This window comes from Rhinolophus sinicus, linkage group LG18 (genome assembly GCF_036562045.2).
Source record: "Rhinolophus sinicus isolate RSC01 linkage group LG18, ASM3656204v1, whole genome shotgun sequence".
NCBI lineage: Eukaryota > Metazoa > Chordata > Mammalia > Chiroptera > Rhinolophidae > Rhinolophus > Rhinolophus sinicus.
In genome coordinates this window covers 7,186,912-7,213,709 of record NC_133767.1, presented here as the reverse complement: position 1 = coordinate 7,213,709, position 26,798 = coordinate 7,186,912, and the positions used below count along the sequence as shown (strand labels likewise).

The window sequence follows — 26,798 nt, the reverse complement described above, 5'->3', positions numbered from 1 at the left end:
GGAGGAAGGCAAGGGCAGGACATTTATTCCTCCAGCGCCCTGCCAGGCCTCGGGTTGGCGGTGGCTGTGTCCTGTCCTGGAGGCCGCAGCCCCTTACATGCCCGCCTGTGTCACGCTGTGTTCCCGTAACCACCACCTCCCTTCACTCTTTGTTCCTGGAGGACTGTGGGGTGATGGCTTCCCACCGCTGGCAGCCCCTGAGTCCATTACCATCCCTTGCTGGTTTCTCTTCACCTTCCCCGCTATAAAGTCTCTTCATGAAACACAATGGTCTCCCCCTGTGTGCCATCTGTTGTCTGTTGGGCTGTGACTGGGCTTCACCTAGCTTCATGGCTTTGCACTTGATTGTTACCCTTCTGGAATGTTCTTTCCTCAGATCTTGGCATGGTTGGCTCCTTCTCAGGATACCCAGGCTCAGTGCAGATGTCACCACCTCAGAGGGGCCTCGTCTGTCTACCTACTCCTGTCCTAGGACCTTGACATGTTTTCTTTGTGGCACTCTGACCCCTGAAATCAGCTTTTACTTGGTTGGCCTGCTGGTCTTGTCCAGGGGCCTCCACCCTCCTGGTAGACCAGAGGTTAGCAAACATTTTCTGTAAAGTGCCAGAAAGTAAATATTTGTGGTGTAGCGGGCTATATGGTCTCTGATGCCACCTGCCACTGTAACAAGAAAGCAGCCGCAGAGAATAAGTAAATGAATGGGCATGACTGTGTTCCAATAAAACTTTATGTACAAAAACAAGTAGAGCAGGAATTTGTGGTAGGTAAATTATATCTCAATAAAGCATTTAAAGAATGACAGAAAGTAGGTGGCACGATGGAGTTGGCCTATGGGCTGTAGTTTGAGACCCCGAACTAGACGGGAAACTCTTGACCACTGGAGCTTGTCTTGTTCACGTTGGGCCCCTGCTCTCTCAATGGGGCCTGTTCCATAGGAGGCGCGTAGTAAATGTTCCCTGAATGCAGATGCTTCCTGAACGCCTGCCCCGTGCAGGTCAGTGTGCTGCACAGTGGCAACGATGGTAAAATAAGACGAAACCCTTGCCCGCAGGGTTCAGTCCGGGCCGGGGGCCACTCCCTGCCCTGGCACTCGGTGTGGGGAATGGATGCTCGCCGATGCCGGTGCCGTTTCTGGATGGCTGGAGGCCGGTGGTAGTGCCTGGTGCAGGGCTCAGGCAGGAGTGGGTGGGGAGCAGATGTGTTCAGATTTGGACATTCGGGTGGGGTAGAGAGAGGGATGGTAACAAGGAAATGAAAAATCAGATTTCACATAGTGTAAGTACCGAGAAGACAGTGAAAGATGGTTGATGGGCAGCTGGCAGGGACATGTGGGGAGGAACAGCTGCTTTCCTAGGGAGGACGGCCTTCCGGTGGGGCTGGGCACAGAGGAGCAGGGAGGATGGGCAGATGCTCCAGGTGGACGGAAGGGCATACGCAAAGGCCCTGACGTGAGAAGGAGCGTGAGGTGTGTAAGAACGTCAAGAAGGCTAGTGTGACCGGAGCAGAATGCGTGAAGGGGAGTGAGGTTCCAAAGTAGGCTGAGGAGGCCGCCGTAAGGAGTTTGGGAAACAGTTTCCAGTTAACGGAGATTTCTGGTTAACAGTTACGCCAGTTGAAGAAAACCTGTGCAATAGTGAATTAGTAGGTCCTCGGGACCTGTGAGATGTACCTGGGAATCCTTGATTATATAGATGTGAGGCTTTAGCTGCTCCATTTTTCCTACGGCCCAGCGTTACAACTTTGAGATTTTTAGTACTGTTTACGAGTGTGTTCCTTTTTGGTTGATAATATATTTTTTTAACTTCTCACTTGGAAATGGGCTGGCACTTGAAAGCAGTACGAGCAGTCTGATCATTTGGCTTGTTTTTAATCATGGGACTGTCTTATTTTGGGCAGTGAAATTCATATGGAGTGTGTTTATTCCTGCTTCTTTGACTCACTTCTCCCACGGCTGTTCTTGAGTTTGCATCACGGCCATATGAATGAATCAAGCATTTGTCGTGTTCAGTCTTTTGAGGGACAGATAAGGAACACTTATCAGAACTTTGCGAGAGACAGTAACTTCTCATTAAGTGGAAAACAGCTGGTTTCACACAGAAATGAGGATGAATGTAATGGGCCCATGGTTTTGCCTTGCTGTCATCGTCACTCAGTCTTGCAAACATGCTTTTTCGAGGTAATCGACCTGAAGCATAGAGTCGCTTGAGTGACACCCCATCTGCAAACACCTTTGTCTTTACGACACTCTGCTTTCTAGTCATTTGGTGGCACATATGTGACTTGTAAGCCATTCATCGATTTAGTGGCGTGAGAAGATAGATAACGCGCCGTCATTTTTTGGTTTCAGGTCAACTCCCTGATGCCTAAGGAAAGGGACGAGTGATATATGCAGTCAAAATTGTCGAGCCTTCAGGTTCTGAGTGCTGACTCAGCGAAACAGTTTTTCTCAGCCTACTTTTCTAGGTCGATTTTTATCCTTGAAATATTCAACATAAGCTTTGATTGCCTTTTGGAAGGAGGGCAGTGTCTTCTGAAGCACTAGTGCGACCGACTGCTCTGTACACAAGGACGCTCTGATACCAAGGACGCCGGAAGGCGCCTTCTTGTGTGGGACGCTTCGTGGGATTTCTTCCTAGAAACGATTCTTGGAAGTGAAGAGCAGAGGAATTTCTCCTGGCCAAAAGGGTAGAGAGCCTAACTTTTCGGGATAATACAGCATGGGGGTGAAATTCATGTTTCTCTAATGATGGTTGTAGGAAGTTACTTTTCACATCAGCCTCTGTCTCCTGTGTCCCCAACTCGTGGCGTGTCAGGGATTTAGTTTTACTTCTCAGCTGTGCTCTTTACCAGCTGTGTGCCTTCAGGCAAGTCTTTTGGCCTCTCTGGGCCTCCGTTTCCCATGAACCCCAGTCTTTCTGTGTGTGAGGGTCGAATGAGAACCCTGACTTGCTAAACAAGTGGCATTGTTCTGGGCACATGTTGTTTGTTTTGTTTTTCTAAATTACACCAGAAACGTTGAGTCCATATTCTGGCAGAATTACTTTCTGATTCAGAGGGTTGTTTTGGTGGTGTTTTTCCTGCTTAACAACATGAAGGGCTGCATAAGCACGAAGTGCCAATTGGGACCCGAAGTGACTCTCGTGTTGTCTGGCTTTGCTCAGGAAATGCAGGCTCTGTGTGTTTTCTAAAGAAATAAACTGAACATGGCAGCTCTTCTTGGCAATTTTAGGGGGAGAGCATAGAAGAAAAGAGAGGGGCAGGGCTGGAGGGGAAGCAGGGAGACAGGCCGGAGGGTGTCACGGGGGCTGTGTGGGGCTGAGAGCTGTCATTTCCCTGGTGTCATGGTCAACGCCTCCAGCACCTGTGTCCCCGGGTCCTGAAAGAGGAAGAGGGGGACCGATGCGTGCGGAGCTGGGATTGAACCCCCACTCGCCGTTTCCTAGGGGTGTCGTCTTGGTCAGCATCCTTCACTCCCCTGAGTCTCGGCGTCCTCATCTATAAAATGGTTCCCGGTTCCCTAATATTAGCCTCCTCATAGGGTGGTTGTAAGGATGAAATTAAATAACCCGGACAAAGTGCTTACATTCAGGGCTCAAAGCGTTATCGTTGTCATTAATGTGGTATGATGCATGAATTTGATTTTTATAACCCTTTGAGATAGGAAGGACAGACGGTCTTGCACTTCTCACTTGAAGGGGAATGGACACTGACATTCAAAGATATGACAGTGACTTGTGTCAGGTAGCAAGTGGCACAGAGGTCAGCAAACCTTTTCTGTACAGGACTAGGTGGCCTTCTGGGCCATGTGGTCTCTGCTACAACTACTCAGCTCTGCCATTGTGGTGTGAAAGCAGCCACAGAGGACATCGTCTAATGATTGCGGCTGTGTATCAATACAACTTTATTTACAAGAACAGGTGGCGGCTGGACTTGGTCTGTGGGCAGTTTGGTGAGCTCTGGTGTAGCTGGTAAGTGGTCAGGTGCTGAGGTAGGTCTTGCATCCGGGTCTTCTGACTCCAAATTCCAGCCCTGTCCTGTCCCACTGTGGCGTGCAGCTTCCCCTACGTGCATGTCAGGAGATGCTTCTCTGCCAACCGGCAGCCAAACCCCTGCTTCTGGAGCTGATTAGAACCTGTGGGGAAGGGAAGGCTTCATCTCCCAACTTGGGAGATGCCTGCGGAGATGTTTCCTCTCTTACGTCTTTTGCTGCCACCCCTCTGCTGCTTGGTGGCAGTTCAGCAAAAATGACTCTGATTAGCTCAAAGTCTCCATCTGGAATGAAAGGCTCCTGCTAGTGCCCATCTTAGACTAACTGCGCCGTCGCTAAGCACAGCAGCCACCTGCTGGGAGGTAGCTGGGCACCTGCCCTGTGCTCCTGAGCTGCTGGAATAACCAGCAGTGTGGGAGGGATGAAGGAGTGAAACATCAAGAGAGCAGGTGGCCCTCAGTTACCTCGTAACCACCGTGACTGCTGAAAGGAAGGGCAGGGAGAAGGCCCCACCTTGGCCACATAAGTCATTGGAGATTTTCAGCCTTGACCTCTGCTCAGAGGAAAGGGTGAGAGGAACTAATATTTCCGCTGTGGGGCAGACGGGAGGCAGAGAGATTTAGCGTTGCATTTCAGCCAACTCTGCAGCAGCATTAGCTCAAGTTGACCTAAGAGGACTTCACGATGGCAGGAAAGCCACCTCGTGTGGCATTCACCAACTTTCAAGGTGGCATTTGAAGCTGCACAAAAGAATTCTCCGAGCTCATTTAAAAACCAGAGGAACAGGTTTGTTTTCCACACGCTGATGCTCTTGGTGCTTTATAAATGAGTGATGAAAAGCTTAGGAGGTTACAAGTGATAGGAACATGTAATCTGTGTTGAGTGGCTCATTTGGAACTTGCTAAGTTCTCTCGCCTCTTAGCAATAAACAGCATATTTAAGGAGATTTTGTGTCTGGGGGTTTTGCCCTTTGGATTTTCAGGAGAAGAAAATGTTTCTGTAAAACGCAAGTATTGGTAATCTTTTAAAATCTCGATTCTTTTGTCCCTGAGATAGGCGGCTTAGTGTCCTCTCCTGAGAGGTCCAACAAAAATTAATCGTATTTCATTTACTCTTTAGGTAACTTCTAGAGGCAGATTGGCTTGGGAATGCTCATTTGGGGATTATTTTATTTTTAGGGTCAATGTTGAAGGATTATCTAAATGGTTACTTATCTATTACTATGCTGCGTTTCACTGCCTTTGTTATAAATTTGCAGCAGGCGTTGGCTGCCTGGCAGAAGTAGGTCACCGTTACGGACTCAGCTATGTAGTCCCCACATTTGTATGCTGAAGCCCTAACCCCCGATGTGGCTGTGTTTGGAGATAGGGCCTTGGAAGCGGTAATTAAGGTTAAATGAGGTCATGAGGGTGGGGCCCTAATCCAATCCATGGATGGTCTCCTAAGAAGAGGAAGAGATACCGGGAACGTGCACACAGAGGAGAGACTAGTGAGGGCAAAGAGAGAAGGCGGCCATCTGCAAGCCAAGGGAAGGGGCCTCAGGAGAATCCAAACCTTCTACATGGCGGTCTGGGGCTTCCAGCTTCCAAAACTGTGAGAAATAAATTTCCATTGTTCAAGCCACCTGGTGTGTGGTATTTGGCTATGGCCGCCCTAGGAGATGAATACATTATTAACTGATGTCTCTTCTCCCAACTTTGGACGAGGTACAAGTTCAATTCCTAGGTCCAGTGCTTACTAGCTGTGAGTACTTGGGACAAACTGATTAACCTTTCCGTGCCTCAGTGTCCTTTTCTGTAAAATGGGGGTAGCGCATGTCCCAGAAGTTATGTATTCTGGGCATATGTGCTGTTTTAGTGTGAGTTGTGATAGGAGTTGTGACGCCATCTGAGCCCTGCTCTCTAATAACAATCTACAGGATGAATGATGCTCACTGTCCCCACATGATCCTAGCTTGTTTTCAGCAACTCGTGTTTGTCAGTGCTGGAGGCAAGTTTCTCCCTAGGATTTGTGACCAAAAGTGGTGTGGTGTGTGGGAAAATATGCTACTTCTGGGGTCGGGCTATGTGGATTTTCATCTATTTTGCCTCTCTGTTGGGTGTGACTATTGGCTAGCTGCTCTCCTTACAGCCTCAGTTTGCTCAGCTGTAAAATGGGGATGGGAGTGAGTTGGGCTGGCTTTTCCTGTATGTGATACAAACTTGATGAATTTATGATTCCATTTTAATAATCCACATGTGATGAGGCCCCTCATGACTGTGCTTGTGGTTTTTCTTCCCTGGTGGGGGGATTAGTCTGTGTAGGGTCTTAATGAAAGACATTCACCTTCTGGAGAGGCAGAGCTTGTTGGTTACATCTCGTGCTTGTCTCAGTGCCTGGTATATATATATTAGATGCTCAATTATTTTTGTTTTTTAACAACTTTATTGAGATATAATTGACACATCATATTATTCACGCAAAGAAAGCAATTTAGTGTTTTTTAGTACATTTACAGTGCTCAGTTATTTTTTTTCTCATTAAAAAAATGAGTGAATGAATTCTTTATCTAGTGCTTCCTATGTAACATCTATTCATTGATTGTGCCAGTATTTGCCGAGTACTTGCTCTGTGCAAGGTCGGAGGTAATTTCAACACTTAGGATGCCGCAGGGTCCCAGTCAGGAAATTCTCTGTCTCCATGGAGCCCCCCTTCTTGTCAGGAAAGTACTGTGAGCCAAGATTCGGTGGTATTTGGCCTTCCCTAGCTCATGTCACCTCTCTCTGACTATTGAAAAGAGCTACCCAGCCATAACCCACAGTTGTCTTGTCTTAGACTTGATTGTCCCCACCACGTTGCTCAGATAGGCTTTGCATCATTGTATTTTCATTTGATTAGTATTCATTGGACATGGGATGGGACCAAGGCAGGAAATATCAGCTGGAGTTTCCACGATGCACGGAGCTCCAGAAGAGGAGCCGTGAGGGGACGTGGCAGGGTGCACATTACCTGGTTACAGGGCTCAGCCGCAGTGGCCAGGCGACTCCTCTGGTCTCTTTTGATCATGTTCCCTTCCCTCTGCCATGATCTGTGGGTAGTTATTGTGTTGAAGGGGGCTGCTGTCTGCTGTTACTGTGGAGGGAAGAGATGGGAGGCTTGAGTTGTGCTCATTTGAGAGGGAAGGTGGAGGCAGTCGTTGCCCGTGGCCCCGTGGAATGCAGCCCTGTCAGGACACCCACCAGATCCGGAGATTCCACAAAGCCTCCTGGCTCTCAGCAACCTTTCAATCAACCAGGACCACAAAAAAGCCAAACTTCCTGAAGAAAAAGGCCTGTGGTCCTGGAAACAATATGGAACCCAGAATAACCAGGAAGCTCGTTTAATAGGCCTTTTTCTCTTCTTTTTGTGGAGAGGAGACTGGTAGGTACGTGGATTCACCAGGCAGTCAAAGCAGGACTGTCTGGTGTGCAGTTGACCCTTGAGCAACATGGGGCTTCGGCTCCCGACCTCCTGCACAGTTGACGATCTGCATATAACTACAGTCGGGCCTCTGCATACACACGGATTCCCACCGTGGACTTGACCCTTGAACAAGTCACCTGTATACCATGGGGTCCTCTCCCTTTTCCCTCTCTTTGACTTTCCAGTGGTGGTCATGTATCTTTGTGGACCTGAGTCATTAGAGTTCGTAAAGTTCAGACTAATTTGAATGATGTCTTGTTTTCTTTGTACAAATGTGTAACTTGGAAGGAGCATATTGGGCCAACTTGAGTCCCTACTCCAGCAGTATTGTTATTCTGAGTCTATTGTGTATACATTGTGGCAGAAAGCGCATGAGTTATGGTGGTGTGTGCTAATTCTATGATCCTGTATGACCTGGACATACTTTGTATGAGGCGAAAAGCACATACAAATGTAACGTAAAAGAGGGTAAGTAAACAACTCTGTGATAATGAATTTAAATTGGAAATAGCACAAACAGAGGTAATTTATTTAAAAAATATATGTTTATATAAATATATATTCCTATGTATAGATAATCTGTAAAGTCTCAGAATAACGCCAAAAATACTGGCACAATGTAATTGCTGAGAACAGATAAAATTTTTCACATATGCTTTCCCCGTTCTCCTCCATTCTTGAAAAAATATTCATTTTATATCTATATTACCTGAGAATAGAGCCAAAATAGACTTTACTCTTTCCCCTTAATCCTTGTTTAATCTTAGTTCCAGAAGTTGACGTAAATTCTGTGAGTTTTCCCAGCAGTTCTGTTGCTGCCTTGTCATTTTGGCAATCTCAAGCTTGTTCTTTGATAGATTCTGCAGGCGGGCTCATGGGAACAGTATTTTTCCAGTAGTTCTTAAATGTTATTAGGAGTTTGTGTTCTTTGTACTTGAAAATCAATTTGGTGGATCTCAAATCCTTACATCATGGTGTTTTTTGTTTTGTTTTGTTTGTTTGTATGTTTTTGAGTATCTTACATGTTAGTACATTTTGGGGAAGCATTGCTGTCAAAGTTGGATGGTAATGTCATTTTCATTCCCTTAGGAGTCACTTGCCCGAAGGAGCTCTTCTCTTTCTCTAAAGTTCAGTAATTCTGCTGGAATGCATCTTGGTGTTACTCATTCAGAATTAGTTATTCTCAGGTACTTGGTGTTCTCTTTCAATATGCAATTTCAAATTTCTTTATTTCAACAAAGTTTTTTCGTACCCTTGTTTAGTGTCTGTTCCTTCCCTTTGGTTTTCCTCTCCAGGGGAGGCTTTTTCCCCTATGTTGGCTCTTGTTTGCCTATTTTAATATCTGTTACTTTCTTGTCTCAAGTTTTTTTTTTTTTTAATCCCTTTTTTTGTTTCCTTTTAGTTTTTTTCTTCTTCTTTTTTTTTTTTTTTTAAGTTTGCTCTTGTCACTTTCTAGGTGTTCTTCTGAGGTTGGTCTTCACTTGTGAATTTTTTTCTTTCACTTTTCTGTGTTTTGTCGCCTCTTTATTGAGTTTTTCTAATTCTGGTTTATGTTCTTTCATGTCTTGTATCATGTCCCTGTTGTCTTTTAACCTGGTTTGAAATGGAAGGTTTCAGCTGAATGGATATTTCTGGCATGCCTTCAGTTATCTGTAGATATATTCTACTTGTTAGTCTCTTTTTTCTTCTAACTTTGTATGGCATTTTATCTGGATACTTCCTTGTTGCTCTTGTTTATGTGTAGTCAGGAAACTAAGCTTCTGGACTGAGGTGAGGTTGAGGGCAGCTTTTTCTAATTTTAGAGCTCAGCTCCCCTCCCTGTTGTTTTCATGTAACAACCAGGTTTCCTTAAACTTCTTTAACTTCTTGCCTCTGCTTTCCTCCCCTACTTTTCTCTAGAGCTTTTCTTTCCTTCACCTCTAGTGTCTCTGTACTGCTCAATTATAACTGCACTGCAGCATTTGTTCCCCTCACTGTGGGTTCCTGCCCTGGGAGTCCTCGTGGGACAGTTCTGAGAAGAAATGGAGGCCAGCCTGCGTTAGCCCTTCAGCGTCACTGGGGTCCCTTGTCCTCATCGTACTTGTATTGTAGCTCTTAACTCGGCCCAGCATGCCATCCTTTCCAGGGAGCACCTGGTGGTGATTTGGGGGTTCTTTTCTCAGGATATCTCATCAGATGCCCAGTGTCGTCTTCTGCATTCTCCTCCACAGATGCAGATGCCACACAGACCTCGTGGCTGTGGTGTGTCCTTGCTGGTTATAGTTTGGGGTTTGGGGGGCACCTTGCCACCCAGCTTAGTTATATTATCTGTGGGCTTTTGTTTTACTATCCAATTATTATGAACACACAGACACACACACACACACACACACACACTTAAAGAGACTAAAAACTTATGCTGGTGTTGTTACTGTCTTTCCAGAATCCCTTTCTAAATAGGCTTTTAAAATAATACTAATAAATTCTCCCCATGATAATAATCCCACCAGACAAAACAAAAGAAGCAAGCGATCAGTGAGGGTGAAATTGAAGGTGAACAGTCAGCTGGTAATAGGCCTATTGATTCCTGTGGATCAGAGCTCATTTTGCAGCACGTTAGTGACTGCTCTGCTGGCTGCGAACAACCTTCACTCATTGAGAGCAGAGCTGCCCGGCGAGGGTGCCACCAGGCCTCTGGGGGCCACCACAAGGGACTGAGGTGGCCCGAGCCCGCAGCCACTTTCCTCTGGTCTGAGTGGCTTCATCCGTTCACCTTCAGTGGGGTGTGGCAATGTCATTTTGAGCCTTGCTTAGAGATTTATTATGCATTTGTTTATTCATCAAACATTTCTTAATTTTAAAGAAATTCCCTGACTTTTTACTTTGAAAAAATTTCAAACCTAAAGAAAAGGTGGGAGACTAATACCATAAACTTAGGTACACATACCCTTCACCTAAATTCACCAGTTGTTCGTATTTTGCACATTTATCTTTATTTCCACTCTTTTTCTTAATAAATAAACATGAGTAGACAGATACACATGTGTATATGTAAATATATATTTATCCATATGTATTTTTTTTCTGTACTATTTGGAAATTGTTTCAGACACTGTGATTCTTTACCCCTCAAACCTCCTACATTTATCTCCCGAGAGTAAGGATAGACTCCTACGTTACCACAATATTATTACCAGGCCCACGAAAACTGGCAATAATTCTATGATATCCAACACAGTCTTTATTCACAATTCCCTAATTGTTCCTAAGGTGTCTTTTTTAGCCATTTCCCCATTCAGCTTCCAAACAAAACAAGGTTTATGAATTGCCTTTGTTTGTTACAGCATCAGACTGTCTGACCTTGAGCCTGAATTCTGTACCATGCACTCTGCTGGATTTGGGGATGCAGAAATCGGGCAGGGCCAAGTTCCTGCTTTTAAGGAGCTCATGGTCTAGAAGCAGCCATGTTACGAATAAAAGCAGTACAGATTTGGATCTCTCCCACCTTCCTACTGGTTGCTTTATTCCTGGGAGTTCCAATTCACCTTCACAATAAGTGGCCTCCAGCTCCCTCCATGCCTGGTTAGCTTCCTGGACTCCATTGGTATTTGGGCACTCATCTGATTGGCATCAAGGCAAATGTGCTTATTGGAGCAGCCAAGGACAGTTCTGTCGTGGCTGCTGAACAGAAGCCACCTAAATTTTATGTCAGTGCTTGCTTTGACCCGAAGTTCCCATGGTGCAGCTGTCTCTGGAATTTGTGTTCATGTGCAGTAGAGAGTCTGAAACTGGAATTCCTGCTGGGGCCAGGTGGGCAATGGGTATGAATAAAGCAGGCCATGTGTGAGCCAGAAGGAGGGGGGAGTCCTTGGGGAACTGGACAGCGTTTGTCCTCTGAATGAGCAGCAACTCCTTAGCGCCAGCCGTGAGTGACCTCAAGGGCACATCGGCCGTGGGGTTAGGCACGGGGAGTTTTCAAGAGAAGGTGGAAACCTAGATCTTTCAGGGAAATTGATTTTTAATTATTTGCATCTATTTTAAAACCACATCAGTCTCTCTCTCTCTCTCTCTCTCTCTCTCTCTCTCTCTCTCTCTCTCTCTCAAAAGAGCATGTCTACAAGCCACACCTTGGGGCTCGGATGAGTGGGAATATCCCCCTCCTTTGTCTTATTCTCTCTCTCTGCTGCTTGCCTTCCATTGTATTTTTGTTACCTTTTTATTTCTGCTTCATTCATAGTCCACATTTTCTGCCTGTGGGCTCAAGAGACTGGGATTTGATGAGACTGTTGTGACTTGTTCAAGAGCCAACTTGAATTTTCAGCTTGGTGTTCAGATGTGGGATGTCTCTCTCCCTCTCTCTCTCTCTCTCTGTCTCTCTCTCTCTCTCTCCCTCTCTCTCCCTCCCTCTCTCTCTCTCTCTCCCTCCCTCCCTCCCTCCCTCCTTCCCTCCCTCCCTCCCTCCAAACCCTGTGTCCGTCACAACAGCTCCTCCATGGCAGGTCCAAATCCCAGGCACACAGTGCCTCTTTGACAGAATGGGAGCCATCCTAGGCCTTTCCCCGCTTTCCTCATAGGCAGGTTGCAGATAATAATAGGGACCCCCCTCACTTGTACCTCTCCCTCCGAGGTGTTTTCCAGGCTCTCTCAGTGGTCCCCCCGGCATTCCCACAAAGGAGGTGGGCAGATTTCGTGAACTCCATCCATCTGAACCACAGCATTTATCAAAGTACTAATAGTAGCTGGACCTTGTTATTCCAAGTACTATTTAATATTTAATATGTTGTATTTATATTTAGCAAGCAAAATTGCTTGGCTTTTCAGTGCCAGTTATGAGCTATTCAGTAACCCTTTCAAACCTACTGTGTGGGCTGTTATTACAAACCCATGTTTTTGTTGACTGGGAACCTTTGTTTCCAAAGGGTTTCTTTTTTAAAACACTTTTTATTTTCAAATTATCTTAAATTTGCTGAAGAATTGTAATTATAAAAAGAACTCCCATCTACCCTTCAGTCAGATTCACTAATTATTAGTATTTTGCCATATTTGGGATGGATTTATCAATCTCTATCTATATTTATCCATGTAAACGTTTTTTCCTGATCCATTTAAGAGTTAGTTGTAAATATCATGACATTTTACCCTTAGGTACTTGTGTTTCCTAACAACAAGGGCAGTTTCTTACATAACTACAGTGCGATGATAAAATTCCAGAAATTGAACATTGATGCAGCCCATATTCATATTTCAACAATTGGGGCAATTAAGCCTTTTATGGCCATTTTCTTTGCCTGATCCAGGATCCAGGCCAGAATCAGACACTGCATTGAATTGTTCCCATTCTTTAATCTCCTATAATCTGGACCACTTCCACAGTTTCTTTGATTTTTCATGACCTTGACTTCTTTTGTATTTCTCTTCTGGCCAGTGCAGTTTACAGGTGATAAAACCGGGGCCCAGAGAGGTTAAGTGACTTGCCCAAGGTCACACAGAGGCAGAGCCAGCCTGTCTGACCTCAAAGCAAACACTTCTAATGGCACAAAGAACTGCAGTGAGCTGCCTTCTTGACATATAAATGCCCCAAGAAGTAACTTGAAGGAGTTTTGAGTGAGTGAAGTGACAGTCAAGTATGATTCCGGCTATTAAGTTTAGAACCCTGTGATTTTTCCCGTTGTGCTCAGGGTATTTTGGGTGTATGTTATCTGCAATTAATTACCTTCACGAGTTACTGGAGTTGTTTGGGCTGTTTCCCTGGCTCTGGATATGAAATGTGGGGGCCAGCATGCCATTCTGAGTGGAATTTTCCAGGTGGCTAATGAGATCTGGTTTAGAGAAGAAATCGTGAAATGATGGGAACAGGGGCGAGAGCACGAAAACTCAAACAGGCTTTTATGCACTGCCTCCCCGCTCACACAGCTCAGGTCAGGGAACAGTCAAGGAGAAATGCAGACTTCCTGGCAGTCTTACTAGAGAAAATGGCTGGAAAGAAAGGAGAAGCAGCCAGATTTCCTGAGCAAGGGCGGAGGCCACTGTTTTCTAAAAGGGTTTGAAGACAGGATATGGCTTGAGCGGTTCTTGGGCTCGAGTGTGGCCCGGAAGTGTCTCGGATGCTTGTTGAAATGCAGCCTCCAGGCCCACCCTGGAGCATGTGTTGCTAAATTCTGCAGCAGTGCCGGAGAATCTGCTTTTCACTTCTTTTGTTTTTTTAAACCCCTGAATGTGATGGTGTGTTGTTTCCTACAAGCAAAACATTCTCCTTCAGAACTGCATGCAATAGTCAAAATCAGGAAATGGACCTCGGTACCTTTCTACCATCTACTCCTCACTTCACATTCCGCTTTCACCAGCTGGCCCGTGATGGCCTTTCTTGCAAAACGATTGAGTCCAAAATGACTTGTTGCATTTAATTGTCATGTTTGTCCCCCCACCTCCGTCTTTCCCCCGAAACAATCCTTCTTTCTTTGACTTTTGTGACTTTGACAGTTTTGAAGACGATAGGCCAGTGTGTTTTGCAGAATGGCCCTCGGTGTGGTTGCTTTACTGTTTGCTTATGGTTTGATTCAGTGCTTGCGTCTTTGGTAGGAATATCGCAGAGGTGGGCCGCACAGGCGGTGCATATGCCTTCATTTTGTCCCATGACTGATCCTGTTAGCTTTGATCCCGACTGAGGGGCTGTCTGCCCCCCTTCTCCACTGTGAAGTCATCCTTTTTCTCTTTACAATTAGGTATTTTGTGCGGAGGTAGTTGGAGCCGTTGGAGCTGTTACATTATACATTAGACTTTCCATTTATTTACGGAGTTCTATTTTATTCAGTAGCTCATGATCCATTGTTACCACTGTACGTAACTGGTCTCCTGTGGCTTTGGAAAAGCGGGCTGGGGGAATCGGTTTTCTGAACGGCTCCTCCAGCTGATTCCATTGTAGGAGATCCTGCATCCTCTGACCACATTGGAAGAACCCTGGCCTGGTCATAAGGATGTGACTGCAGAGCTGCCCATGTACTGATCCCAGCTCTACCCCACGGTGACCTTGGCCCATCATCCACCCCGCTGAGCCTCATTTGCTCACTCGGCCAAGTGCAGACAGTGGCAGTATTTATGGTTATGGGCTGAAATGAGATAACTAAGATCCAGCCATTCTCCTCAAGGTCTCAGTCTAGATGGGGGGAGACGAGCACAGGCGAGGGTTACTAACGTGCTAGACTTGTCGAGAGAGAGAGGATTGTCTGGGATACGGTTGTGCGGAAAAGGGAGTGGTCACCAACCCTGGGCGATAAAGGTGGGTTAGCAGGCAGGGCTTTTGAGGACACTCTTGCAAAATCTATAGGTGTTCACCTGGGAGCCGGGCAGACAGGGGAGTTGAGGGCAGAGTGTCAGATCAGCCGCAGCACAGGAGTCCCAGCGCCCGGCTGGGTGGGTGCAGTGACGGCTGATGGCCACATCCTGGAGTGGGTGGGGTTCCGTGTTAGCCTGTCACCTGAGCTCCTCCAGGAGCCCTGGACCGCTGAAAAGGGAGGGAGGGGGACAGGATGGCCTGTGCGAAAGCCTGGTACAGTCTCCCCACCATGGCCCTGGGACGGGTGCTCTAAGAGGCATCCTTGACTCCCGACCTTGAGCCTCTGGCTGCCTGGCTGGGTGGGTGGCTGGGTGGCTGGGTGGCTGGGTGGGTTTATTTCCCCTAACCTCTTTTGGTTGTTTGTTGTGTTACAAAGGCATTTACAGAAGGGCAGTCAGGTTCTGACTCTGGAGTCACACTGCCCGGGCTTGGATCCCAGGACTGCCTCTTGTCACTCTCGTCACTTGGCAGGATAATCACTGAGTCTCCCTCTTGGCATCTGTATTTGTAGGTGTCTGAAAACCTGGCTGACCCTGCTCCCTGTCCTCCTCCCCCAGCCAGTGCTGGACGGTGTTCGCTGCTAGTGTCGTCGTCACGGTGAAGGCTAACGAGGGTGGGGACGCAGAGTATTCTGTGAAAGGCAATGCAGAAACATGTGCTGTGCTCATCCTAGGGATGGGCCGAGAGGTTCCAGGGCCTCAAAAAGGTGCTGGGGCTGGAGTTGGGGTCTGAGGAGACGAACAGAGGAACACACAGTCTGAGAAAAAGGATTTTTCAAATCTGACTGTTTTATTTTGCAGTGAGCTTGACCTTGAATACTTAGGAGTGGCTATAAACACCACAGAACGGTGGTTTATGCCTCCCTTTTTGCCTTCTGTTGGTCGCTGCTGGGGACAGTCGTCGTGTTTCCCCGGGATAGCCTGGTCACTCAGCCGTGTTCTTCCGGTCGTTGGGCTATGGCTATGGTTAGCGCTTACTCGGTCCCGCCAGACAGTGGATCGCAGGTGCCCTCGTGCCAGCGTCGCTGCGGAAAGCAGATCCCCGCAGGTGCGTCACCTGTGATGTTTTGTGCCTGTGAATTACCAAACGCACTTCACAGGGTCCTCGGTTTTGTTTTGAGTAATTATCCAGTGAGTGGTGCTGTGTGGAGTTGCGGTTGTTTGTTCTGACATTGGGGCAGGCGTAATTGCTTTGACTTACAAACATTAATTATTGCAGTCATCGGAAGCTGTTTGAGAGGCACTTGCCACCTCCTCCGTGATTTACTTCCTTTCCTGATGCTTTTAAGGAAACCGGCAGGGTGGCCAGCAGGCGTATTTGGGGCTGAGGGTGGGAGTTGGCAAGGCTTTCTGGAATCCTTCACATAAATATCCGAATGCTTCGCGTCTCCCCTGGTACCCCCAGTCCCCCCAGTGCTGGCCACCATCACTTCTTGCCTGGCTGGGTGATCACAGATTGCTTGTGGGCAGCACACTATCTACTACCCCCCTCTGTTTTCCCCACGTAGCACGGCCCCTCCCCTGCACACACCTTTTACTGGCTGCTCCGCAGGCTTCAAGTGAAGTTCTCATTTCTTACCACACCTCTCCAGGGGTCCCTGGAAGTTCCTCACCTGTTCCAGCCTCTTTGGCTTCTCTGAGTTCCGGGAACAGGTGCAGGATGGCCTTGGGCCTTTGCCCTGGCTCTTCCTCTGCCCAGAACCTCGACACTCCACATGGTCCAAGGTCTGGCAAGACCGGCATCCCCAGGAGGCTTGGCGGAAATGCTGAGTATCAGGCCCAGGCCCAGACAGTTGGAATCAGAATCCGCCTTTGGGCAAGACCCCCAGGCGAGCCTCCCCCCCCACTCCCAGAGCCTTCACTTTCTTCAGGTCTGGCCTCTGCCACCTTTCAGAAGGGCCTTCTCAGACTCGCCCATCTAAAGTACCGCCCTGCTCTGTATCCTTTCCCTTTGCTTTATTTACTTATTTATGCATTTTTTAATTAATAGGCTTTTTGGGGGAGCAATTTTAGATTTACAGAAACATGAGCAGAAAGTAGCAAGTTCCCACACTCTCCTTCCTCGCCCTCCTCCCCCATTTCCCTTATTGTTAACACCTCACAAAGGTGGGCACATGGGATACAATTGAACCCATGTTGATGCCTGATTAACTAAAGTCTGTAGTTTCCATCAGCGTTCACTGTTGGTGTTGCACATTCTGTGGGTTTGGCCACACGTATAATGACATGTGCCCATCATTACAGTATCACGCAGACTAGTTTCCCTGCCCTAAAAATCCCATATCCCACCTGTCCATCCCTCTCTCCCTCCTAACTCCTGGCAACCACTGGCCTTTTCACTGTCTCCTTAGTTTTGAATGTCATGTAGTTGGAATCAGTCTGTAGCCTTTTCAGGTTGGCTTCTTTCATTTAGCAACATGCATTTCAACTTCCTCCACGTCCTATTAAAGCTTTGTGGCTGCGTTCTTTTCATCACTGAGTTATATTCCATTGTCTGGCTGGACCGTTTGTGTATCCATTCACCTACCAAAGGCTATCTTGATTATTTCCAAGTTTTGGCAATTATGAATAAAGTGGCTAAATATTCTGTATAAAGTTTTGTGTGGACATAAGTTTTCAGCTCCTTCGGGTAAATACCAAGGAGCATAATTGCTGGGTCATATGGTAAGAGTATATTTAGTTTTGCAAGAAACCGTCCAAACTGCTTTCCAACGTGGCCGCACCATTGGGTGTTCCGACCAGCAAGGACAGAGTTCCGGTGGCTCCACGTCCTCGCCAGCATTTGGTGTCGTTGGTGTTTTGGATTTTAGCTCCTTTAACGGGTGGCTTCTGTAGTTAGTATTCAAGGTCCTCATTGTCATCTGTAGCCTATTCACAAACTGATTTGTGCATCTCCCCTTTGGGAATATCACTTCCACGAAGGTAGAGACCTAGCCTTTCTTGCTACCACCTCCATTTCTGTTGCCTAAACAATACCTGGTACTTAGTAGGTCTCAGGAAAGTACAAATTATTTACTTTCTGTAGCAATCCAGCGAGGTCCTCAGTACGCTCCCATTATTCAGATGAATAGACTGAGGTGCAGAGAGCGACATCCACCTTGCACACATTTGGCTGTGTGGAAATTCCTCAGACTGCTGGACTTGCACTTTGACAGAGGAGGGACTCGAGGGTACTCGGGCCCATGATTTGTCCTCTCTGGTGTTTTTACCTCTCTGTTCCTAGACCCCCAAAGTGAGGATCAAACCACCTCATAGAATTGTTATGAGTATTACATGAATGAATATATGTAAAGCTGTATTAGTTTCCAGCCATGTAACAAATTACCCCCAAATGTAGCAGATTAAAACAGTATATTTGTCGTCTCATAGTTCCTGGGGGTCAAAAATCTAGCCATGGTTTAGCTGGGAGCCTTTGGCTCAGGGTGTCTCATGAGGTCGTGCCAGGGTGTTCGTGGAGCTGTGGTCCTTTCAAGGCTCCACTGGGCCTGGAAAATCTGCCTCCAAGCTCATGCACATGGCTGCTGGCAGACCTTATTCCTCACAGGGTGTCCAGGGATCCATGACAGGGTGGCTGGGGATCCGAGATGGAGAGAGGAAGAGGGAGAGAACACGAATGATCAGGAGCTAGAGAGCGTCCCAGATGAATGTCATTGTCATTCTAACTGAGCTCAGAAGTGACAGCCCATCACTTTTGTTGTTAGAGGCAAAGAATAAGACCAGTACCCACTCAGGGGCTGGGTATTTTACCATGGTTGTTAATACTGAGATCACTGGGGACACTTTTGAGACTGAAAAAGTTTAGTGAACCCCTCACGTGGGCTTGGGAACGTTCCACATTGGGAGACTCTGTTTCAGGGCATTCTCTTTGTGTTGTGTTTCTGTTCTTTGAACTGTGAGGAAGTTGGATCCCACCACCCTTCACAGAAAGAATTGGACAAGTACTACAGAGGCAGCAGGGGGCGGGGGTGGGGGAGTTCCTGCAAGTTTGTCTGTGTGAGGTTGGATTCCCACTGCAGTTGGTTGGGTCACAAAGGAGTCCAGCTGACCAAACCCTCACCCCTGGGCCTCCTCCTGCTGTAGACTTCTCAGTGTCGCCATTACAGAGTAATCTCTGAGGGATCCCCCCCACTGTACCTCCTCATTTAAGGCAGATGTGTGAGTTGCAGCTGAAAGACTAAAACCTGGGGGAGAGGAGCCCAACCGGCGACAGATGCGTCACTGACCAGTCTGTCACACATCAGAGAAGTTCCCCAGCGGCTCCTGGAGCCCCAGTGACGATACTGGGGGCTGGGGGGTGGGGGAGTGGTGGAGAAACTGGTTGAACCCTCAGGACCTCCAAGCAGCCCTTTTCATGGAAGGTCTGAGCTCTGACAGTTCCTTTGCAACGGCAGCAGCTGTACCCCCAACTTTTGCAGGTGGTTTTCCAGGGGGAGTGTTAGGATTTGATTTACTCTGTTAGTTGCAGGAAGAGCCAGGTCTCACAGGCCGATCTTCAGCTGAGCTCTGTCCACCCAAGAGCCGGAGAGGACGCAAGTCCCATGCCGTGAAGAGGAGAGTCGCTCTAAGACGTAGTGGCAGAGTGGCACCCTCTGTGCCTCCTCGCTCAGGCGCACTGGCCGTGCCACCAGGCCGACGGCGCCTCCCCCGCCTGGGAGGAGACAGAGGGAAGGGGTGGCCTGCTCCATAGCAGCTTCGTCGTCCCTCTTAGCATTTTCTTTGTGTCACAACATTTTAAGACGAGGCCATGAAAGTGTTTTTTGTTTTCTAACATTACTTCGATATAGAAAATTAGACAACGTAGTCTAATTTTAAATTAAAAATTTTTTTTAACTTGTCGAACAACAAGTTAAAAGCAGAAGCCCTGTGTGTAGCCTTTTGGGCCCTGTCACTCTCACTGTCACATGTGCACACATGTACACACATGCACACGCATGCACGTAGGGTGGTGTGTAGCGAAGACAGGCCCAGGGCGCAGGGAGTGAGGTGGGCGCTGATCTCCGCTCACCTGGCCTGTCACCTGTTCAGGCTGAGGCCACCTGGCGCGTGACTGGTGCTGGTGTGGAAGGCCCCGGGGACGGGCTTCAGCCATCGCGATTCATCAGGCCTTTGGTAGCCAGGATGCGTGTAATTAATCCATCCATTCCATTGTCTCATGAGGTGTCAGATAAAAAGGCGTTTTATTTGATAATCATAACAGAGAACTGGGTAATCAGAATGATAAATTCCATATGGTTCTTCTGTCTACAAATTAAAGTCCTGTTAGCTGCTTGCAGGATAGTTGTTCAGAGTCTAGGAATTATCTTCTTGGGCCACTGACGTCTTAAGATTTAATGCCTTTTGGTGGGGCAAGACCTGTGTAGTTTGCCAAAGCACCCTGGCCCCTGTGTCCTCCTGTCCTGTCCCTGGTTTGCTTCACTCACTGGCCGGGCCCGTCTGACTGCCGAGGCCATTTATGTCTCTGTGACCATCTCAAGAGACACACCTGGCAGCGGGCTGTTCTGAGCAGCAGGTAACATAATGAGCTCGATAGGACCCCCCGCCACGTGCCCATGTGAGTCCTGCTGTTGCTATGGTACCACAGATACGTAAGATGTAACCCCTGGGGAGACCGGGCCGAGGGTGTGCACACCGACCTCTTGGTATTAGCTTTGCAACTTCACGCGAATCTATAATGACTCCAAAATAAAAATTAAAAACCAGAAGGGCCTTGTCCTGTCTGTGGGGTCAGCAGCCGGTTGCCTCTTCAGAGCGGTCAGTGTGCCCTTCTGCTCCAAAGAGATTGATCTAAACCAGAAGTAAAGCAGCCACTTGAAACGTTTCAGTGCTGGCTGCCAAGTCACAGATGAACAAGGAAGCCGAGTGTCGGCCTGTGAGGTGGGAGCTAATGGGAGGGGACAGCAGCCAAGCCCTGACACGACTCATCTGCCCGTTGGCCGAAATGAACCCGCCTCTGCCACCTCTTGGGGGATGTTCTGCCACGAGCTGTTGTTAAATTGTGCCACAGAGAAGTGCATGTAAATTGCATTCTTCCCCTGCTTTTTCAGGTCACGTGTGACTTGAATTCACATGTGGACATTAGGACTAGGCTGGATGCGTGACAGGACTCGGGCTGAGGGAGCCCAAGAAAACAAGCTGTAAATCCCTGTACCTGGGAGAATAGTTTTCCTCCCACAAAGCTTTTCAGGATGTTAGTTGTTTAGCTTCAGATGTTTGCTATTCATGTCACAGACAGAGAAAGTGCAGACACCTGTAAAAACACCCATGACAGGCTGTCTAGGAGGAGCTGACAGTGAAGGGACTCCTCCGTGTGTGCCTCTCTCTCAAGCTTCTGAGACGCGTGTAGCGTTCTTAGGTGACCCCGAAGTAGGTGGTGGTGTCGGCAGTTGGTACGGTTGTTCTTTCTGCCAACATATAGTGCAGAAAAGCCAAATATAGGCAAAATGCTGTCTTTGGCGGCTGAGTTGTAGGCAGATACATTGAAAACAGACGGCAGAACCAATGAGGGGTGGTCTCAGGTTTTTCCCCTGAGTAAATTGTGGCATATCCATAGCAAGGAATGCCATTTCCACCCATAAATAGCTCAAGTGAGAAGCTCCCTGTGGTGAATCATTAAATGAAACAAACCCAGTTGCAGAAAAATGTATAGTATGATCCAGTTTTATAAAATCAACTCAACTTAAGTGTGTCGGGTTTGCAGTGAGTAGATGAGCACGGAAGAAATGTGTTCATTACCAGGTTTGTCATGTTGACAGCCATGGGAAGGGGTGAGAGATAAGCAAACAAGGGGAAAAGTCTTCAAACAAAAAAAGGAGTGCGAAAGACATTTCATCTAAAAAATTATATATGTGTGTGTGTGTGTGTGAGCATGCGTGCGAGAGGCGTGATGGGATAGCTGTGAACTGTTGGGTTTATTTCAAGGTGTTGGGTTTTCAGCTGATTATTACACTCCTTAAATGTCTTCTAATTGGGTAATTTGCAAGGAGCATTTTTATTTTTAAATTTATTTTCCTAATCATAAAAGAAACCCAGTCTTAGCTCTTTTCATCATGACGAACTCTTCCTAGCATATTTAAAGGTAATCAGGGTGACGTGGAGACAGAAAATGTGGAAGAGCCCCTGTTTCTGGGGTAGCTGGGGAGAAACTAACTCCAAATCCTGAAGAAAACTGAGAAAAGCTCTTCTGGGCTTTGGGACCGAGAGACCTGTGTTCGGACCTTGGCAGTGCGCCCTATTTGTGACCGGGGTCAGAGACCTTATCCGTGCCCCCATTCCTTTCCTGTAAAACGGGGACAGTCCTACAGGGCCATTATAGGCACTGAGTAAACACTTCGCCACTGAATGAAGAATGGATACGTGAATGAATGCATGCTTGATTCAGTGAGGTCACATGTGTGAAGTCTGAGCTATGTCATAAATACTCAACCAAGTGTAGTTTTCTCTCCCCAGCCTCCCATCCGTCTCCTTGACCAGTATACCTGGGGAGTGAGTTCAGAGTGGGGTCTTGTCATCGCCTGAGTTCCATGTCTCACAGTACAGTCTTACATGGGGGCTGGTGTGGACTTGGTCGACTGCTTCTCCTCCTTGTGCCTCAGTTTCCTCATCTGTAAAATGAGTTGTGATAATACCTTGGAAGTATTAAATGAGATACCTGAAGACTTCGTATGGTGCCTGGCAAATGGTGAATAGTCAATACAGGTAGCAGTTAATAAAAATGTTAAGAGGATTCATTCCCCAGGTTGCATACACATGGTAGTATTTGGTTTGTGCTTCCGTAAATGGACACAGAATGGGCACCTAACAGACTGACAGATTCAAGTAACGTGAGCACAGCAAATATCAGCATCCTGAATTTGTGGGCACTGGAACCAGTTAGCTTATTTCCACCGTGAAAGAACAGTTCTTAAAGGCATTCTGCAAATGTGCTCTTGCTAACGTCGTCTTTTCCAGTGACAATCTCAAACATGTATTAATATTTATAAGCTGCACATTGTGTGTTTTTCTTTACACAGACTCCCCTCCTCCCTGCCCCAGTCTCAATTGCCAATGTAAAAAAATATTTTTTTTAACATTCTTGTACCTGCAGGGAAAATGAGGTGCTCAAAGTCCAGCTGAAGAAGTATGTAGGAGCTGTCCAGATGCTGAAAAGAGAAGGCCAAACAGCTGAAGGTGAGGGGGAGACGGAGCTGGGGTGGGGAGGGGGCCAGACTTTTGCATCTTTATCACGTCTGTGCCTGGCACATAGGAGACATTCTATGTGATGAGTACATAGGCGGATGCATTAGAAAAACAGGACTCCAGAAAATCAATTAGATGGAAAGCTCTGCTGTATAGTTTTGCTAAACTAACATTGTAAGACTTACCTGCTGGATTATTAGCAACAGTCATATAAGTTTGTGTACTTGAGGGATTTTATGTCTAGAGTCTTGACACACTTACAAGGTAGTGAACCTTGCAGCGTGATTGAGTCACCTCAAGGCTGGGGTGAAAGCGACAGAACGCCAGGGCGCAGGGCTTCGGCTGACCACATTCCAATCCCGTCTGGCTAAGCTTCCTAGTCTCTCTGTACCTGGGTTTCTCATCTCTGAAGTAGGGGTGGTTGACAGCACCGGCCTCATGAGGCGATCCATGTAGACGTCTTAGCATAACGTCTACCAGAGAGTAAGCACTGAGTACGTTTTAGTTATTGCTGATATTATTAATCAAAATACAAGTAGATAGAAAAGCGATCACTTGACACGTTCTCACAAAGGAGGTGGTGCCATATGCTTCTTCTCTCTGCAGTTTGGCTGCAGTTTAACTGTCATGAAAACACTAAAATGGTTCTCAGGTCAGCATGAAGAAAGAACAGTTTAACTTTGGCTGTAGTGTCTTGCAACCTTCAGCCACACTGACCATTGTAAGATTTTCTGAAACAAAAATGAGCTCTTGGAGTGTGGACATTTTAACAAAGGGTATACACTCCGTGCTCACAGGTCATGGGAGTCACCCAGACCTGGATGGGAATTCAGGCTCAACCCCTGGAACGTGACCTCTTGGAGTTATTTTGCCATCTGTAAGAGGAAACATCCCACCAGTGGCATGAGGTCATTGCAGGGATTTACCAAAACGACGCCAAGCTTGCAGTGTGACATCTGCCACATTACAGGTGCTCGGTACATGGTATTTTCTATGTGATAGAGGATGCAGGATTGGAATCTGGATATGGCTGGCATAGTAGTATAAAGACTTGGTTTTTCTTTGAAGTTTTTATTTCTTATGGTCTCAGTTTGATCAGACTCAACATATTGGTGACTTTCTTTTTAATAACATGCCTCACTTCATGTATGATTGGTCTGTAACTCTTACCAGTCTGAGGGTTTTCGTTGCCGAATTAACCATTAGTCTTGGCTTCCTCTGTGGGCTTGTCACCCTTTTCATGTGGTTGTTGCTCTTATGGCCCTGAATTTATTTCGTTATGTGGAGTTATGTATATGTTGGTCTACCGACTTTTCACTTCTCGTCTTTGTTTTCCCAGTGCCTGGCTTTGTAGTCATTCATTCCATTCCTTACATGTTTTGAATGAACAGTATTTGTCTAGCCCTTGACCCTTTTGGAGCAAGTTCAAGCTATTCTCATTTGACTGCGTAACTCTGTGGTGAGTAGGTCTCTTTCCTCTATATTAAAAAGTTTGATATCAGAGGCTCAGGACAGCTTATGGAACTAGTATATGTATCTGGGGTGGAGATGAACTCGGGTCGTTTTCTTCCAAATCCCTGGTTCTTTGCATTGTAAAGTTCTGAAAGTTCAGTGTGCAGAGGAATTACCTGGGGGGCCTATTAAATCTGCCTCTTCTCAGAGGAGAAGAGAATTCCTCTCCTTAAGCGTTCTTACAGTGGCTCCAGGCTGGGGCTCTAGATATGTGTCTAGTGCAGGTGACCTGTGGGCCACACCACCGTGTTCTGAGAAAGCTACACTCTACCTACACAGAACTTTGATTTGGTGCAATTAGAAAGTCCGGCCTGTTACCAGAGGGTAAGGGGGGTGGGGGTGGGAGATGAGGGTAAGGGGGATCAAATATATGGCGATGGAAGGAGAACTGACTCTGGGTGGTGAACACACAATGGGATTTATAGATGATGTAATACAGAATTGTACACCTGAAACCTATGTAATGTTACTAACAATGGTCACCCCAATAAATTGGGGGGAAAAAAAAAAAAAGAAGTCAGGCCTAGGAAAAGAGGAAGCCCCGCTGGGCTTGCTTTTGACTTAAAAGCCCAACCCTATAAAATGCATCTCCAAGTAGGAGCATTTTGGGAGTGATTCCCTCCGAATGGGTACATGGAACCTACAGTGTGCAGAATGGTTTCTCACGGCCGCCGGGGTTGCCTTTTCTGAGACCCGGTCTGCGTGCTCGGAACCAGAGCTGGGCAGGAGACATTTCAGCACGAGGTGGAGCTCGTCCTTAAATGCTTCGCAGCAGAGATAGTTATGCTATTGTGCTGCTCCGTGTAGCTGCGGTCCCTTACCCCTCTGTTTCTTAGCGTGTAATTCAAGGCCATCTACCTCGTCTGTGAGCCATCATCAGTGGAAGGTTTTTATGAAAGTCCTCAAGTGTGGGCACGCGCGGATGCCCTGTTTTGCTTAGTGAAGTCCGTCTCTCACTTGACAAATACTAGTGAGCAGCAGATATGTCCGCACCATGAAGCAGCCTCATTAAAAATTGCACTTGGGAGAGCATTTCAAGAGCTTTCACCTAATTTTCAAGTGATGTCCTCTATTACTCAGCTTGAGATTCGCTCCTTAACCACAGCTGGCTGCTGACTCAGTTCATTGAAAACTATTGAGTGTGAACCCTGACCAGGCTGCAGTGGCTGGGGTCTCTCTGGCCAGGCTGGGGTGCTCGGGTGTCTGGGGAGTTGGAGGAGCAGGAAAGGGAGAGTCCTTGCTGATCTACGAATTCCTTGGCTCTGGGTATTAGCGGGATGGCCGCAGAGATGGATGCTGGTTTCCCAGTTTCTAGGGGGGAATTCAGCATGCGTTCTTTACAATATGAGCCTCCTAGTTTGAGGATATGAAGCTTCTTTTTATCTTTTGGCAACAAATTATTTATGAAACTGTGAGCTCATCTGTAGGGGAAAGAGTAAATGTAAATTTCAGCCCAAATGTCTTCACGGTCGAAGGGATTGCTGAGGACTATGCTGGGATCCTCGCCTTCATTATGACATTGTTGTGGGAAAATGCCTCCAGGATAAAAACAAAACAAAACTTAAAATGGACCTTTAGCGTAGGTTCTTGACAACCTCTAATTTTACAGATACCGAATTTCAAATTCCTACCCTCCTCCTTTTTTAAAAAAGCGATGTAGTCCCTCTAAGAAAACCATGATCTAATCAGCAATATATGGAAGGGAGTTTTGGGTGGCCTCATCAGCTATTTGCAAGAATATTTTCCCCTAATGTGGTCCAGGAGTGAGGGTGGGTTACTCACCACCCAAATGCTCTTGTTCCTTGGTGAGGTCCAAGGATTTCCCAAAAGCTGTGCCTCCGTGTGTGTTTTTGGATCTGTCTCATCCTGGAGCATGTGGGACTCTCCCTCCAGCCTTAGAGCCATGTCATGAGGACCGTCGCGTCCATGGGGACCTGGCTTGGCTATTAAATTGCCATTGTGCCTCAATGGACGTGTGATCCACTCTCTTATCAAGGAACTTGCACAGCCTGTGTCCTCCCCAGGGAGCCAGGCTAGGGCAGGCGCGTGTCCGAGGATGAGCAGGAGGGCACTGCAGTCACGTTTCGTCTTCAGCGATTTTATGGCTGCAATTTGAGACAGGATGTGTCCGAGTTGGCTTGCTGTCCGGATAGTGAGGGGCCCGGGAGCAGGTGAACCCCCTTCACCTCAGATACTGTTCTCTTAGGAATGGACTCCTGTCAGCCAAGCACACAGAGAGTGATGTGTAATCAGAAGAGCAGTTACTTCATCAGTCACGAGAAGTAGAGCCACTGGGGAGACCAGAGGCCCACACTGCCGTTTAAGCCTGACGTCCTCTGGGCTGATGAATGTGCGGATCTGGAGTCTCACC

At 47.1% G+C, this 26,798-nt stretch overlaps 1 protein-coding gene across 3 annotated transcripts in view; it reads left to right on the top strand.

Annotated features, from left to right (window-relative positions):
• Positions 1-26,798, top strand: part of SNX29 (sorting nexin 29) — a 425,148-nt gene that overhangs the window by 118,849 nt on the left and 279,501 nt on the right. For all 3 annotated transcript variants that reach the window (XM_074322948.1, XM_019715145.2, XM_074322949.1), the window contains one exon: positions 22,824-22,906. In XM_074322948.1, the coding sequence (XP_074179049.1) occupies positions 22,824-22,906 (83 nt within the window). The remainder of the gene's footprint in view (positions 1-22,823; positions 22,907-26,798) is intronic.